Raw genomic sequence first — 15955 nt, 5'->3', positions numbered from 1 at the left:
CCCTACATTTTCAATGCGTCCTGGTTGTTAATTTTGACAGTCTGGCCACCCCACCCTTGACTAAACATCCTGTCAACCCATTGTGTCTAAACTTATCTGAGAAGAACGGGCACACTTCCTCAAGGCGTGGGCTCCAGAAATAGATTCCAGCAGGAATATAAATATACCTGCGGGAGGTCAAGAGGCGACGGAAGGAAATGGGAGGTTGGAGGGGTGGGGGGGAACGAGGTTGTCCCAGTTTGGGTGCAAGGGACCCGATGATTGCCTTGACGGGGCTCTTTAGGAATCCAGGTCAAGCAAAGAAAGATTGGCGCTCTGATAAATAGTGCCAACATTGACGCAGTGCATGAGTTACAGTTCACTATCAAAGGCGTGTTTGCCATCAACATGGCACACACAGTGTAGCCCATATTTGTAACTCTGTAAGATAACCAAAGATGCAGTGAGGAAATACATTTGAAACATGACGTGCATGTTTAAAAATCCCACCCAGAGCTCGTTCAGTGGTGGGGTACTCGCATAAACTCTATTGCTATACTGTACTCCACGCCTCCTCCTGGCGTGTTGCACTGGGCCTTCGGATTGGATGTCCTCTTTTGGTAATCGGACAGCCCCTAAAAATCTAGACTTGGGACTGACTGGTTAGTGTAACCAGAGCAGCATACACACAGGCAGGGGCGATCGGACTAATTCCTGCAAGTATTAATATCGCTGCGTGGAATCACGAGCTTTTTGCAGTGTGCTTCTTTTCAAGTTCATGTAATTCCTTCGTATTCCCATGTCTGTGAGAGCAGGTTGGTTCGCTACGCTCTAGCGAGAGGCGCAGCGGCGACATAGTGTCGCTGAAACAGCAGCAGCAGCGGCGGTTCCGCTTCGCTCTAACCGATATGAGCCTGGACCAGGAGGCGGCAGCAGGCGCGGCCCTTGAGGGAGACGGCGGGGGCCTCGCTGTCCCGGTGCCGCTCCTGTGCCCGGGGCAGGGCAGTGCCAGCGCCAGCAGCAGTGTCCCGGCTGGCACCTACTGGCAGGACCACACGGCAGCCGCTTCGGTACCGTCCTCAGTGCCGGCTGCTCGGCTCAAGAACCGGCCGACTACCGTGGTGTACGTGGTGAACGAGGCGGCTCAGCTGCAGCTCGCCGAGAGCCTGGCTCTGCAGTGTTTGAGGGAGGCGTGCGAGAGTGTCAGCGCCTCCCTGGATACTGTGCCTTTCGAGAAGCTGGACTTCGGAGAGACCGCCGTCCTGGATTATTTCTACAATGCAGGTAAGCTGAGAGAGGGAGAGCTCTGAGCCCTGCTGCTTCTGCACAAATGTCCTCTTTTCTGTTTTAAGGAAATTGAAGACCTCGAGTCCTAACATTGCCGTAGGTGACCTTTACAGTCTGGAATGATGCACCTTTTTGAATGCTTGGATCCAGCTTCATCCGGTGGCTCACTGTAAACTGGAGGGTGAAACTTGAGCCACAACTTTGAAAGAGACAAGGTTGGTGTTGGCACTGTGAATCCAGCCTGTGTCGCTCTGCAGTACCCAAAGTGCCGCTGTCTTTGCACAGATATTGCTTGAGTGGTGTTCGATCTGTTAGAGACTGGTGAGCAATTGTCTGTTTAAATTTGTTGCCATTTGTTCTGTGCATAGACCGAAGCGTTCAGAATAATGTGTAACAAATAAAGCAGGTTCGAAGCGATGTGTTGCAGTACTTCTCAGAAAGACCGTATTAATGGCGACTTATGTTTCTCGTGGAGATTGAAACCATGACCTAACAGTGTTGGCACAGTATTCTGACACGAGTAATTTGTATGGTGCTACTGTATGGACTCCACTGCAAAATCACTTTTGCCTGGACCAGTATTCCATTTATTTTTTAAAAAGCTAAATTTTGAGTTAAATGTAACGTTGATCTGCGTTCTGCCAAACTATTGATGTTAAGGAGAACACTACTTGTAATAAAATTTGACAAGGTTCAGTTGTGTTCATCTGATACTGATCTTCACCACAGGTGAGTAATAATCAATAAATGTTTAGACTGTTCTGCTTGGTGCTTTTCCTGATTATCTGGTCAGAGGAACATTGCATCTGCCTTATTGAAGGAAGAAAGCACTGGGAAAGTTAAGACCTGGTTGGACCAAGAATTATTCAAGAGGATTTATTAGAACGGGTGACACTAAGTAAAAACTGACATCACCAGCAGATGTTGGGATGTAGCCAAGGATACTGAAGGAAGCAGTGGTGGAAAGTGCAGTTTGTTTTCAGTTTGTTCTTGAGATGTGGGAGTCTTTGGCTTGGGCAGCATTTATTGCCGATCTCTCTACCAAGATAGCCGTTGACTACCTTCCAGGTCAGGAGTCACATGTTAGGCCAGAAGAGGCAAGAATGACAGATTCCCTTCCCCAAAAGGATTTAATGAACTCGATTTTTTTTTGTTTTGACATCTGATTACATGGTTACCTTACACTGAAGTTTATAATTCCAGATTGCATTTTAATTAAAGTTTCACCATCTGCCATGGTGGAGTTCAAACGGATGTCCCCAGAACTTTAGTCCAGGGTTCTGGATTACAAGTTCAGTCACATTACTTCCAATCCTACTTAGATACAGGGATGGTGTCAAGAGACTGGAGAAATGTAAGTGTTACGTCTTCGTTCAGAGGGTCTAAGGATAAATTTTAATGGGTAACACATTTCACGTGGGTTGCTGATGTAAAATGCACAAACTTCCAAAAGGCATTTGGTAAAGTGCCACATAGCCTTGCTGGAAACATTGAAGGTTCTTTTATCAGCCTGATCCCTGTGCAGACGTTGTTTTCTGAGAAGAGATTGGATTGACTGGGCCTGTATTCACTGGCATTAAGAAGAATGAAAGAAGACATCATTGAAACTTATAAAACGCAGACAGGGCTGGACAGAGTGGATGCAGAGATAGTGTTTCTGATGATGAGAGGGTCCAGAGCAAGGGGTCACAGTCTCAGATTACGCACAGGCCATTTCAAACTGAAATGAGGAGAAATTTCTTTACTCCGTGTAGTGAACCAATAGACTTCTGTACCACAGCAGGCAGTGGAGGTAGAGTTGCTGAGTATATTTGAGAAATAAATAGATTTTTAGAAGATAAAGGCATGGAGAGGTGTGCAGGCTGTGGTAGTTGAGAAACTGTCAAAATTATCCACATGGAATAGTGGAATGGGTTTGACAGGCCAAATGGCCTATTCTTGCCATCAGTTTTTGTGTTTCTATAGAACAAAATGGACAGTGACTTGATATGAAGTCGACTGACTGGAAATAGAAATGAGTGACAAATGATTTTCAGACTGCACAATTTCAGAAATTGCTGGTGATTTAAAATCTTTCTAGGTATTGTGGATGGTGAGAAGACTTTAAATAGAAGAAAGAGGTTTTAAAAGAACAAAGGCTAATGGAATAGGTGGACTCCTAGCAGATCAAATTTATTATAGAGATGTGTGGAAAGAGACATTTGTGTAGGATAAGCAAGGAGAGGCAAAGCAAAATAAATGACACACAATTCTAAAGTGGTTGCAGGAGCAGCGAGGCCTGGAATATAAGAGCCTGAGTCATTGAAAGTGGAAGTTTGAAATAATGATTTAAAAGGTCTACAGAATCCCGAGCTTTAAAAACATGCAGACAATGTAAAGAGCAAGGAAGTTTTGATGAATCTTTTACAAAATACTGTTTTTTGTCTTTGCTGGAGTTCTGGACATACCACACCATATGCCGAGAGCATCGCTTTAGGAAAGATACAAATACATTAGAGATTGGCTTTTGGGATGAGGTGTTTCGTAAAGGAGGATGGATTTGGGAAGTTTAAGTTTTCCCTGGAGAAGCAAAGGTGGAAAGGAGATTTAATAGAAGTGCTCAAAACCGTGAGGGTTTGCAACAGAAAGAAGTTGCAATTGGTGGAAAGGTCAGGCAGTGAGAACATGCTGCTATAAAGGGAAGCTATATAAACTCATGTTGTCTGCTTTTGGAACAGACAAGGTTGAGCGTGACCTGATAGAGATGTACAAGCCTATGATGGGCAAAGATAGAAATTAGCTGTTCCTATTAGCTGAAGGGTGAGTAACAACGGGACATAATTTAAAAGTGAAAGGCAGGAAGTTAGAAGGAATTTGAGGAAAAGTCTCACCCAGTGAATAGTGGGATTCTGGGATGCACTGCCTTTGGGAGAGTAATTGAGTTGAGTTACCTCACAACCTTTCAAAAAAAAGTTCTTGAATGAACTCTCGGAGTGTCATAATATTCAAGGCCAAGAGTCTAGTATGGAGAAAATAGCATGAGTGTAGGTTGGAGTGTATTTTTAGCAGTACAGACTCAATGGGCCAAAGGTACCTTTCTGTGTGATTTTGTAATGATAAAGTCATAAGATGTCAGAGCAGAAGTAGGCATTCAGCCCATCGAGGCTTCTTTGCCATTCAATGTGATCACGTGATCCAATGATCCATAAGATTATAAGAAAAAAGAACAGGAGTAAGATATTCAGCTCCTCAAGCATGCTCTGCCATTCAATAGGATCATGGCTGATTCAACATCCCTCACATCCACTTTCCTGCACTGTCCCTACCGATCAAGAATCTATCTATCTCAGCTTTAACTATACAAAAGGACACTGCCCCCGCAGCTGTCTGTGGCAAGGAGTTCTAAAGATTCATAACCTGAGAGGAGAAACTTTTCCTCCTCTCAGTCTTAAATTGATGTCCCTTTGTTGTGAGACTATGCCCTCTGGTCTGAGACACTTCCATGAGGGAAGCATCCTCTCAGTATTTACCCTGACAAACCCATTAAGAATCCAATATGTTTCAACATCACCTCTCATTCTTCTGAACACCCGTGGGTAGAGTCCCAACCTGATTAACTTTTGCTCCATACCATACCGTCCATACCAGGATCATCCTAGAGAATCTACTTTGAACCACCGCCAATCAATTAATACCTTTTCTTAAATAGAGGCTCAAATTGATCACAGGTACTCCAGATGTGGTCTTAGCAACATCTTGTACAGCTGCAGTAAGATCTCCCTACTCTTAAACTCCAAGCCCTTGAAATAAGGATGAACCTTTATCAGCCTTCCTCGTAGTTCAGTGTTTTGTGTACAGGTCCTTTTATGTTGCAGCTTTCTGCAGTTTCTCTTCATTTAAATAAACTGTTATTTTGTTCTGTCTTCTGAAATGAACAATGTCACATTTTTTTCATATTTTATATTATATTTGCCAACTTTTTACCCACTTACTTAACCTATCAGTATCTCTCTGTAAGCTTTGTATCCTTCTTGCAGCCTGCCTTTCCACCTATTTTTGTGTCATCGGCAAATTTTACTACAGTGCATTCATTTCCTTCTTCGATGCCCATTATATGTGTGTGTTGTGGTCCTAGCACTGATCCCCGTGGAACCCCACTGGTCGCAGTTTGTCAGCCTGAAAAAGAACCCCAGTGTAGGAGCAAATCATTGCAGATGCTGGAATATGTGCTTAAAAGAACAAATGCTGGAGATCACGGCAATTTTGACAGCATCCATAGAGAGCGAGCAAGCTAACATTTCAAGTCTAGATGACTATTCATCAGAGCTGAAGTGAAGTGTGGAAGGAGGGCAGCGTTTATGTTATACTTGTGGGAAGGATGTGGCGATAGTGGGGGTAGAGTGCTGCTGGAGAAGAGATGTTGATAGTTTTGATTAAGTAATCGGAATGTAAGAATAACCGTGTGCCTTTACCAGACCTGAAAGAGAAAACTGTCCCACTGGGGTGGGTGGACGGGTTAGAGGACATGGCGACAGAATGTGACAAGTAAAGCTAACGGAAAGGTAAGAAAGGGGGATAATACAGACAATTCCAACAGAACGCTACCGCCAAACACATCTTCCCCTCATGCCCTCTGTCTGCATTTCATAGGGATCGTTCCCTCCAGGACACCTTAGTCCATTCCTCAGCCACCAACACCAAACCCCCTTCCCACAGCATCTTCCCAAGTAACTGCGGAAGGTGTAACTGCTGCCCCTTAACCTCCTTCCTGCTCATAATTCAGGGGCCTCAACAGTCTTTTCAGGTGAAGCTGTACTCCCTCCAATCTGGTGTATTGTATTCACTGTACCCAATGTGTCCTATATTGAAGAAACCCGCAGACTGAGATACCAGAGATAATGGGAACTGCAGATGCTGGAGAATCCACGATAACAAAGTGTGAAGCCGGGTGAACACAGCAGGCCAAGCAACATCTCAGGAGCACAAAAGCTGACGTTTCGGGCCTAGACCCTTCATCAGAGAGCCTCTGATGAAGGGTCTAGGCCCGAAACGTCAGCTTTTGTGCTCCTGAGATGCTGCTTGGCCTGCTGTGTTCATCTAGCTTCACACTTTGTTATCTTAGACTGAGATACCACTTTGCAGAGCACCTCTGGTCCATGCACAAGCAAGATCCCAACCTTCCCTTAGCTGGTCATTTTAATATGACCTCTCACTCCCATGCCCTCTTGTCTGTCCTTGGCATGCTGCAATGTTCCACTGAATCAATGCAGCCTGGAGAAACAACATCTCATCTTCAGACTAGGCACTTCACATCCTTCTGGACTTAATATCGAATTCAACACCTTCAAATTGTGAACCAACACCTATTTCTTCCTTTTCTTTTAGCTTTACTTGTTACATTCTGTCATCACCCTCCTTCCCCTCACTCCATCCCAGTGGGACTGCCTGGCAGATAGAGACACCATTGTTCTGCCATTCTCACATTCCAATCACTTAATCTGAACTATCAACATCGTTTCTCCACCAGCACTCTACACCCACCACTTCCACACCTCCTGCCCCCCCCCCCCACAACTATACCATAAATGGTTCCCCCCCCCACAATTCAGCTCTGATGAAGAGTGATCTAGACTCGAAACCTTAGCTTGCTGTCTGTCCATGAATACTATCTGACTTGCAGTAATCTCCAGCATTTGTTATCAGTGAAAAAGAACCCCTATCCCCACTCTGTCTGTTGCCCAAGTCAAGAGTCAGTTAGTCAATTCTGTTTCCATGCTGCCTCCAAATCCATGTGCTTTTATTTTACGAATTAACCTTTTGTACCAGGTCGAAAGCCTTCTAGAAATTCAAATACAACACATTGACTGGTTTCCCTCTGTTTGTTCCGGTTGGGGCTTCCTCAAAAAGCTCTAATAAATTAGCCAGACATGATATCCCTTTCATGAAGCCATGTTTACTCTTCTTGATTAGATTATCATTTCCCAATGTTCTGCTATTACTTCCTGAATAATTGATTCCAACAGTTTTCCTGCAAGAGATATTAGGCAAATTGGCCTATAGTTACCTGCTTTTTGCCTCCCTTCCTTTTTGAATCGGGATGTCACATTGATAGTTTTCCAACGTTCTGGTACTCCTCCAAAATCCAATGATTTTTGGAAAATGGTAGCCAGTGAACAAACATCTCTGTAGTTACTTCTTTAAGGATCCTAGGTCATGAGTCATCAGGGCCATGAGACCTACCTGTATTCTTCTAATTCTAGCCTCGTGAGCACCCCCAGCTTCAAATGCTGTGCAGTTGGTGGCTGTGTCCTCTATTGCCGAGACATTAAGCCACTGGAGCCAAAAGGCTAATTCTGCTTTCTCTCCACAAATGCTGCGAGACCAGCTGAGATTTTCGAGCAATTTCTGTTTTACTTTCTGATTTGCAAAATCTGCAGTTCTTTTGGTGTTTTGCCTTAAGTTCTGGAATTGCCTCACTAATCTGTGTAACTGTGCACCTCTCTCCAACCCTTTTAGATACTCTGAAACCTACTTCTATGATTTAAGCTTTTGGTTGCGTATGCTAATATCGTGTGTTGTGGCTAGCAGAAGGTGCTGTTTTAAAGTTGTTGTTGAACATTATCGTACGGAGACCAGCAAGAAGAAAGTCCCTCCTGCAGCAGCAAATATGTAGACTCAAGCCTGGAAATTGTGTTATTTCTAAGAGCGACATTCCATTTACTGAATGCTGCTGAAATTCAAGCTGCTGTGAGCAATAGAATTGTGGAGGCTATTTACACCTCCTCATGTAAGTATTGTCATTAACCTCCAACCATAGAATGTTCAAAGAAAATAATATCAAACTTCTTAAACTATTGTAGCTTAGAAACAAGGGCAACATTAAGCTGTTTTCATCCTCTCCTCAGCCCACTTGTGATATTGTGCTTAAAATTGCTGTCCCTCTTTTAATTCATGAGACAAACAATTCTTAACAGTTGTTTGAGAAGATAGAATTATTTGTTGTAATTAACTCAGAAAAGCCATAATTGTCTGGATGATGAAGGCAATTATTGTGATTTTTTTAACAAACTGCTGCAGTCTTATGGAAGCATCGCTGCTTTTAGCATTTGAAAATTACAACTAACTGCACAGCCATTAGGACTGTTAATAAGCAGGCCAAGCATCATCTTGGCCGGGTGTGTTCATCTAGCTGTTTACCGTGTTATCTCAGATTCTCCAGCATCAGCAGTTCCTACTAGGACTGTTAATAAGTTGGTTTTGTCAGCTTTGTCTCACAATATCTTGGTTCATTTAAGGACTGTAAATTAGCACAATGGTACATGTGCTACGTTACACCTATTGTAGCATGTGCATTTTTAACACAATAGTTTTCAGTTAAAAACAAAAACAATGTTGCTAGAAAAGCTCAGCAGGTCTGGCAGCATCTATGAAGGAGAAAACAGAGTTTATGTTTCAGGTCCGGTGACCCTTCCTCAGAACTGGTGGTGACTGGGAAAATATCAGTTTATATTCAGTTAAAAATGTGCAAGACCCACAAGTTTCTTTCAAATTTTTTAAATGAAAATTTGATTTGATGGGTTATGCAATCACACTCAGTTGACACAGATTCTTAGTTTCGATAAATCTGGTCAGAAGTTAGCAATCGTGAAGTGAGTAACTCCCATCTTGTCTTCTCAAAGCCTGTCCAGCATCTACAGTGCACATGTCAGGAATGGGATGCTGCACTCCCCACTTGCTTGGATGAGTTCAGCCCCAACAACACTCAAGAAGCTTGATATACTGCTGCCACTGTGCACCAGTACTATACCATCAACAAGATGTACTGAAGAAACTCATCAAGGCCCCATCAACAACACTTTCCAAACCTGCAATCACTTCCCCCCCCCCATCCCAATAGAAGGATAAGAATATGCAACATATGGGAACACCACCACCTGCAAGCTTCCCCCCCACCGACCCCACCTGCCACCCCCTACCCCGAGCCAAACAATGTCCTGACGCGGTTTGATATCATCACTCTTTGTTTGTCAAGTTAAAGTCCTGGAATTCTCTTGCTCACAACACCATGGGTGTACCTACACCACATGATTGCAGCGGTTTGGGAAGACTGCTCCCTACCATTTTCTCTAAGACAATTAGTATTTGTCAATAAATGATGGCCTATGCAGCATCTCCCAGCTTCCATGAAAGAATTTAAAAGCCCAGCAGTGCACACAGCATCAATGTTGCTCTGTGTGTAAACCTCTGCTGCTTATTATATTCACAGATACTTCGAGGAATTGTACAAACTGCAGTCTGATTTTTGAGGAAAAGCTTTGACCCACAGTTTGAAGTCATCGTTTAAATCTACACATTAATTTTAATAGAACTAACCAGTACATCGAATCAACATGTGACATATGTCACCAAGCATTGCTGAAAGTGGATTAGGGAAGATGTGAGTTTTAGTAATGACGTGAATCTGGAAGAGGTTGTGAAAATCAAATGGAGCAAGACCAAAAAGAGATCTGGAAGTGGAGATCGTAATTGAATATGTTGGAGAATGAGAATTGCTGAAAGTGATGAGATGCGAATTGTGGAGTTCTGAAGGAGCTGAGATTTCTCTTGCAGAGAAACCTCGTAACTGGTGCTTTATGACAAAATCAGGCTTGGACTGATGATGATGGTACACATGAAGTTGGTGAAATTTGGTGAAGCTGATGATCATTGTGTGCCAATTAGTGATTGTGTAGTTTGATTCAGTTCGATTTATACCACAATCTCATTGGAGCTAATCTAAACAAATTAAAATATGCTTCACTTCTCCTCATGAAGTTAAAGGTAGATGTTGATCCCAGTAAGGGTTTGATTGTGCACCGATGGGTACACAAAGTCAAAGTCGCGATTCTCTTTCATGGATTATGTGCTGAAAGTAAGGATCCATGTTAACTGAGGAATTTTGATGGCAATATGCAAATCCCTTGAGCATTGTTCAGGACAAAGTTAATGCACTTCCGTAGGAAGATACTAATATCGAGTTAGGTGTGTAACATTTGTACATGTTTCAGGAAATGTTCCATCATGCCTTACTCAAGAGCTTGCATGTATATAGTTCTTATAATATATTAAACACCGCAAAGTGCTTCTCAAGGGCATTATCAAACAAGATTTAACGTGGAGTCACGTTTTTGTTATTAGGACAGATGACCAAATGCTTAGTCAAGGCACTGGCTTCTAAGGAGCACTTTAAACCAGAGAGTTTGGGAGGTTTAGGAGGGAATTTTCAGATTAGAACCTAAGCAGGTGAAGTCACAAATGAAAATTGGGGCTATGAAAGAGGATAGAATAGAGGCAGAGTAGAGCTCTTGGAGGATTATGACACTGCAGAAGAAGTTAGGCAGGGGCAAGATCATGGAGGGAATTGAAAATCAGGTGCAATGGCTGAATGGCCGAGCTATGAAACTAAGTGTGTTGACTGAGTTCAATGTTTGTAGAAAGTGGCAGATGTGATGCAAAAATTAGAAATGCAGAAAACCTGAAGTGATTTTGTGAAGTTGAAGGATGTGTTAACCACAAAACCCCAAGTGTGCCAAGGAGAAGAACTCCAAATCCTACATCCTTTCCATTTTCCTGTATGAAGTTGTTGACTTGCTTGCTGAGCTGGCTTGTTCTTGTTCAGACATTTCATCACCATGCTAGGCAACGTCATCGGTGAGGACTGCAATGAAGTGTGGTGTCGTTCTACTCCACTTGGAATTTCTACTGTCCGATCAGTTATGGTAATTAGTGTCATTTCCAGTTTTGTTCTGCATGGGTTTGTACATGGGGTTCAACTATATATGTTTGTTGATTACATTACATTATGATTATATTACAGGTTGAGAACTATGCCTCTAGGAATTCCCATGCGTATCTATGTTTGGCTACTATAGTTACGTTGTCCCACTTAAGCTGATGGCATTCATTGTTCAAGTGTACCGATATTAAGGAGAGTTCATTGTACTGGTTTGCTGCTCTCTGATGTTCATGTTTTCTAATGGCTAGTTTCCTTCCTGTCTGCATGATGTAATGCTTGCGGCAGTTATTGCATGGTATTTTGTAACCCACTTGGTTCTGCATGATGTGGGAATAGGGTCTTTAATCCTTGAGTGTTTGTCATAGACTGGCAGTCAGCTTGTGTGCTACCCTGATTCCGAATGGTCGTAGGAGTCTTGTTGTTAGCTCTGATATGTTCTTGATGTAGGGCAGTGTGGCCAGTGTGTCTGGGTGTACTGTGTCCTCTCATTGTTGTCTGTTTAGTTCCTAGAGGCATGGTTCTCAACCCATAATGCAATCAGCAAACACATAGAATTGGACTCCATACACAAACCCATCCAGATCAAAACCAGAAATGACACTACTCGCCATAATGGACTGGACACTATAAATTCCAAGTGGAGTAGAACATTCCTTCGTCAGAGGCCTCACTAATGATGTTACGTTATCAGAGCTAACAACAAGACTTCTAAGACCATGATGTTAGCATGATGACAAAGCGTCTGAACAAGAACGAGCCAGCTCAGCGAGCAAGTCAAACAACCTCATCCATAACCCCGAGCTCCAAATTTTTGCTAAAATGTTAAACACTTCCCTGTAGCCCCGTATGGCTAGACAACAAAGAAGATCTATGGAAGAAAGTAGATGCCTTTTGAAATGTGGATGCTAATATGTATATTAACAATTCCTTATATAGACTAAGAAAAATGAAGGGTCATAGAGGTTCTTGTAATTGCAAGAACAAAAATAACACATTTAAAAAGCGGCTTTCCAGAAAAAAATAGTTTGTATGTTAGCCATTTTATCAGAGCAGTAAAGCTAGAGAGATGCAGAAAATGTACTTCCTGTAGTTAGTGAGTATGGAACCAGGGAAATGCTGTTCAGAATTGAGATTAGATAGGCTTTGGTTTATTCAGAGGATAGTGAATCTTTGGAATTCTTTACCCCACAGGGCCTTGTACACTCAGTCTTTGAGTATGTTAAAATAAAGTTTTACTTTTAAAAATTATTTTTAAAAAGATTTTTGATTATCAATGGCACAAAAACAGTTTCTAGGGATGGTTTAGATAAAAAGCATTGAAATGTTCAATCAGTTATGATCATATTAAATGGTGGAGCAGGTTCCGAATGATGTTCTCCTTTTTCATCTGTTCCTTCCGGACGGTAGCAGAAAGGGGTGGCACTGATGCCTATAATGGATGGTGAGTTGCAGCCATGTTACATTGGTTGTGTGAGGATGGTACAGGATAGATGCAACACATTAAGACCAATAGGATAGATGTGTATGGCTTACCATGACAGCAGATGTCCAGGCAGCAGTTGCTAAAGTAGCAACAAGTTGAGAGCTAAGCCTCAACAGTTTTGAAATGGCTTCTAATAAAAGCAATATTGTGTTAACACTGACCATTTCCTGTGAACTCAACATTTCTATACGCTGCCAGTTATTGTGATACTTAAACACTTTGGATATGTTTTGTAGCATTGTTGGAGCAGGTTAGTCTAATGAATGTCAGACGTGGGCCAGATGGTCTTGGGATGGGACCCAGGCCAAATATTGCCTTTGGGTTCTGAGTTAGATAAATGAACAAACTGAAGACTACAGGAACTACGTAGCATTTGCCACATTGTTTTCCCCCACCGGTTCAATACTACAGATAGTGATCTGTAAACTCTCATACTGTCTTATAGCTAATGCAGCTTTACCTTTCCCTTCCTTCTTTCCTCAGCATCAGTATGGCAGACAGACATTACTCAGTCTTCTGGGGGGATTGTTTTGAATTCTTCTACAGACTGGAGATGTGACTCTATCCTTCTTAGCAGTTACAACTATTGGTCTTAATGTGTTTGTGCTTATTTTGGGGGAAGTATTCTAACTTTTGTTATGAAAAGTAGTTATGCTGGGAACTGATTATGACATGTCACAGTGGAAGCTAAATCTTCCATTTGTTGAATAATTTGAACTCAGTTTTTTGTATGCATGTTGCCAGGGAAACTGCCAAGGTGTATATAATTCTTCAGCTCTGGCATTTCAGCACAATCATTCTATTGATGTCGTGGCCGTCTTGTAGATCATTTCCTCTCTCTATTCTGTATTATACACTAACACTTCTGTCTACATTCCCATGTTCCTTAGCAAGACTGATCATAAAACGTAGGCGCAGAATTAACCATTTGGTCCATCTGCTCCATCATACTGTCATGGCTGATATGTTCTGCAACCCCATTCGGAGGTTCTGTCAGAAAGATAATTTGCTTTATAAAAAATGGCAAATTTTCTAGGAGTTGCTTTTTGTAAATGTAAATATATACCCTTTATACATGCTTGAATTGAAATAATGGGAACTAACGTTACCTACAAAGCTTTCTTCTTCCTCCCTTAGTAAGACATATTTCACTGATATTTTCTCGTGACTTTATACATGCCAGAGATCAACTTTCAAGACAAAGGCGTGATCATATCTTATGTACCTAAAATCATGCAAAGAACCAGTAAGAGGCAATAATAATCAAACTTTCATTCATATACTGAGTTGCACAATATTTTTGGACATATAACAAACACCCTGAGCTAAAAGATAGGTCTCTAGTGGTGTAAAAATATTGTTACACTTGCATGATGCACAAACTGATTTCAAACAAGAGATTAAAACCCTTTCAGCAGTTGTTGAATTTATGGAAAGGCCATGCATTGAGCTCCTGTTTGCTCCCTTGTCTGTGTTTGTGTAGAGCTACAATCACTTGTTTCAGTTGTAAGGCTGTCTTTTTCTTTAAGTGAAATGTATTCACCAATCAAATGCTTTACTTTCAGCAGTGAGTAATTCTAGTTAACAAGAGCAAGAAAGGATATTAATTACAATCTTGATGCTACTTGATCAATTCGCTATTGACAGCATTTGAAGTCGTAATATTTTCAACTATTTCATGGCTGTGTTAACGTGAGACATGCAAATTTCCTTCAACAAACTAATGATTTTGATTGGCATGAGTTCAAAGGCTCTTGCTACCTTGGCCCATTTAATCTGACTAAAATCCTTTTGGCAACATATACATGAGCTTCCCTGAGAAAAAGACTGAAGCCTTTTAGATCAATGCCTTTGAAGTCATACCAAAAGTATGTAAACAACAGAATTCCCAGACTTGGTAAACAGAGCGCAGGCTTCTTGGTGTGAGAAATAGGGTGCAGCAAAATGAGTAATTCTCTTTGTTTCTGCAAAATGGCTTTGCGTACACTTCAACACCCTACAAGAGTCAATTTTGGGGACACTTTTTGAGTTTGCGCCTAGCATAGTTGTAGCTCTACTGAAGTGAACCAAAATATTTTGCTCGCACATAGACATTAATACAGGAATTATCAGTTTTTATTTTGCCCGCGTATGCAAAGTACTTTTTTCTTTCTGCTAGTGTCTTTTACACAGATATTTTATAATGATTTCACATAACAGAGATCTGCTTCAGAACTGAAGCAATATCAGTCCTGGTTGAGAAACCGGAATGTACAAAGGGACCTAGCAAGTGATTTCCATTCAAGCCCGCTCAGAATGTTCATGTATGGAAATCTCAGTGGGATCAGTGTGGAAGACATGTATGGGGCAACTGATTTAGAAGAATAAGGACGAGGCTGTCTCTCAACATGTGTTTGGGGTTTCAATGTTTTCTTGACAGGGGAAAGTCCTGTTCACTTCTTAAGTACTTCAACATGTCTGGAAAATTTCTTTGCCAAATTTTCAAGAAGTTAATTGCACCCCTGCCCCGACTGGTAACAATTGCTGTGAATGCTTCTTGTTGCGTCAATATAATTTGCTATTAGAAGGTGAATCCAGTGCAGCAAAGATATAGTATATATGCAGTACTAATGTTGATACAGCAGCAGTATTGGCCTTGAAGTGAAACTGATCCCAACTCCTTCGCTTATGACCACACACGCCACTTCAGAGTTTGTATTCTTAAGATACTGTCAGTGAAACCCCGATGTGACTAAAATGATCCATTTTTTGTTACATTTATTCTTTTTATCTATCAGGCCCCATTCATCTTCCTTTCCGTTTTAGGCTATGAATAAAAATTTCAGTATCCGTTACATAAATTATATATTTGAAATAAAATAATCTGATGAGTAGGTTTGTGTGGTTTACTGGAAATGATTCGAAAATGAGTTTCTTGTAAATTAACCTTTAGTATGTGCGAAAAGATCCTGAGAGAGTTGGTGTTGAATGTTCCATGGGCTGAGCAATGTAGCATAGAGTCATAAAGTTATACAGCAACAGAAGAGACCCTTCGGCCCAACTGACCAACACTGACCATCTGACTTAGTCCCATTTGCCAGCATTTGGCCCATATCCCTCTAAACCCCTCCTATTTATGTACCCATCCAAATGTCTTTTAAATGTTGTAATTGTACCAACTCTACCACTTCCTCTGGCAGCTCATTCCATACACCGGCACCCTCTGCGTGGAAAAGGTTCCTCTTCAGGTCCCTTTTAAATCTTTCCCCTCAACTTAAAACTATGCCCTCTAGTTTTGGACTCCCTCACCCTGGGTAAAAGACCTTGGCTATCTACCTTATCTATGCCTCTCACAATTTTTACAAGTCTCCATAAAATCACCCCTCAGCCTCCGACGTTTCAGGGGAATAAAGCCCCAGACTATTCAGCCTCTCCCTATAACTCAAACCGTCCAAACCCAGCAACATTCTTGG

General features: G+C 41.8%; 1 protein-coding gene across 3 annotated transcripts in view; it reads left to right on the top strand.

The window, feature by feature from the left end:
* The first annotated feature begins 644 nt into the window (after window positions 1-644).
* Window positions 645-15955, top strand: part of map3k5 (mitogen-activated protein kinase kinase kinase 5) — a 182896-nt gene continuing 167585 nt past the window's right edge. For 2 of the 3 annotated variants that reach the window (XM_048531149.1, XM_048531150.1), the window contains exon 1: window positions 645-1263. In XM_048531149.1, coding sequence (XP_048387106.1) covers window positions 888-1263 — 376 coding nt within the window. In that variant the 5' untranslated portion in view covers window positions 645-887. Of the gene's footprint in view, window positions 1264-1290; window positions 1482-15955 lie in introns of those variants that run through there. The other variant, XM_048531151.2, reaches the window with a different exon arrangement.

The sequence above is a fragment of the Stegostoma tigrinum genome, chromosome 4 (genome assembly GCF_030684315.1).
Source record: "Stegostoma tigrinum isolate sSteTig4 chromosome 4, sSteTig4.hap1, whole genome shotgun sequence".
Taxonomy (NCBI): Eukaryota; Metazoa; Chordata; class Chondrichthyes; order Orectolobiformes; family Stegostomatidae; genus Stegostoma; species Stegostoma tigrinum.
The sequence above is the reverse complement of the archived record's forward strand: the minus strand, read 5'-3'. Positions and strand labels throughout refer to the sequence as shown.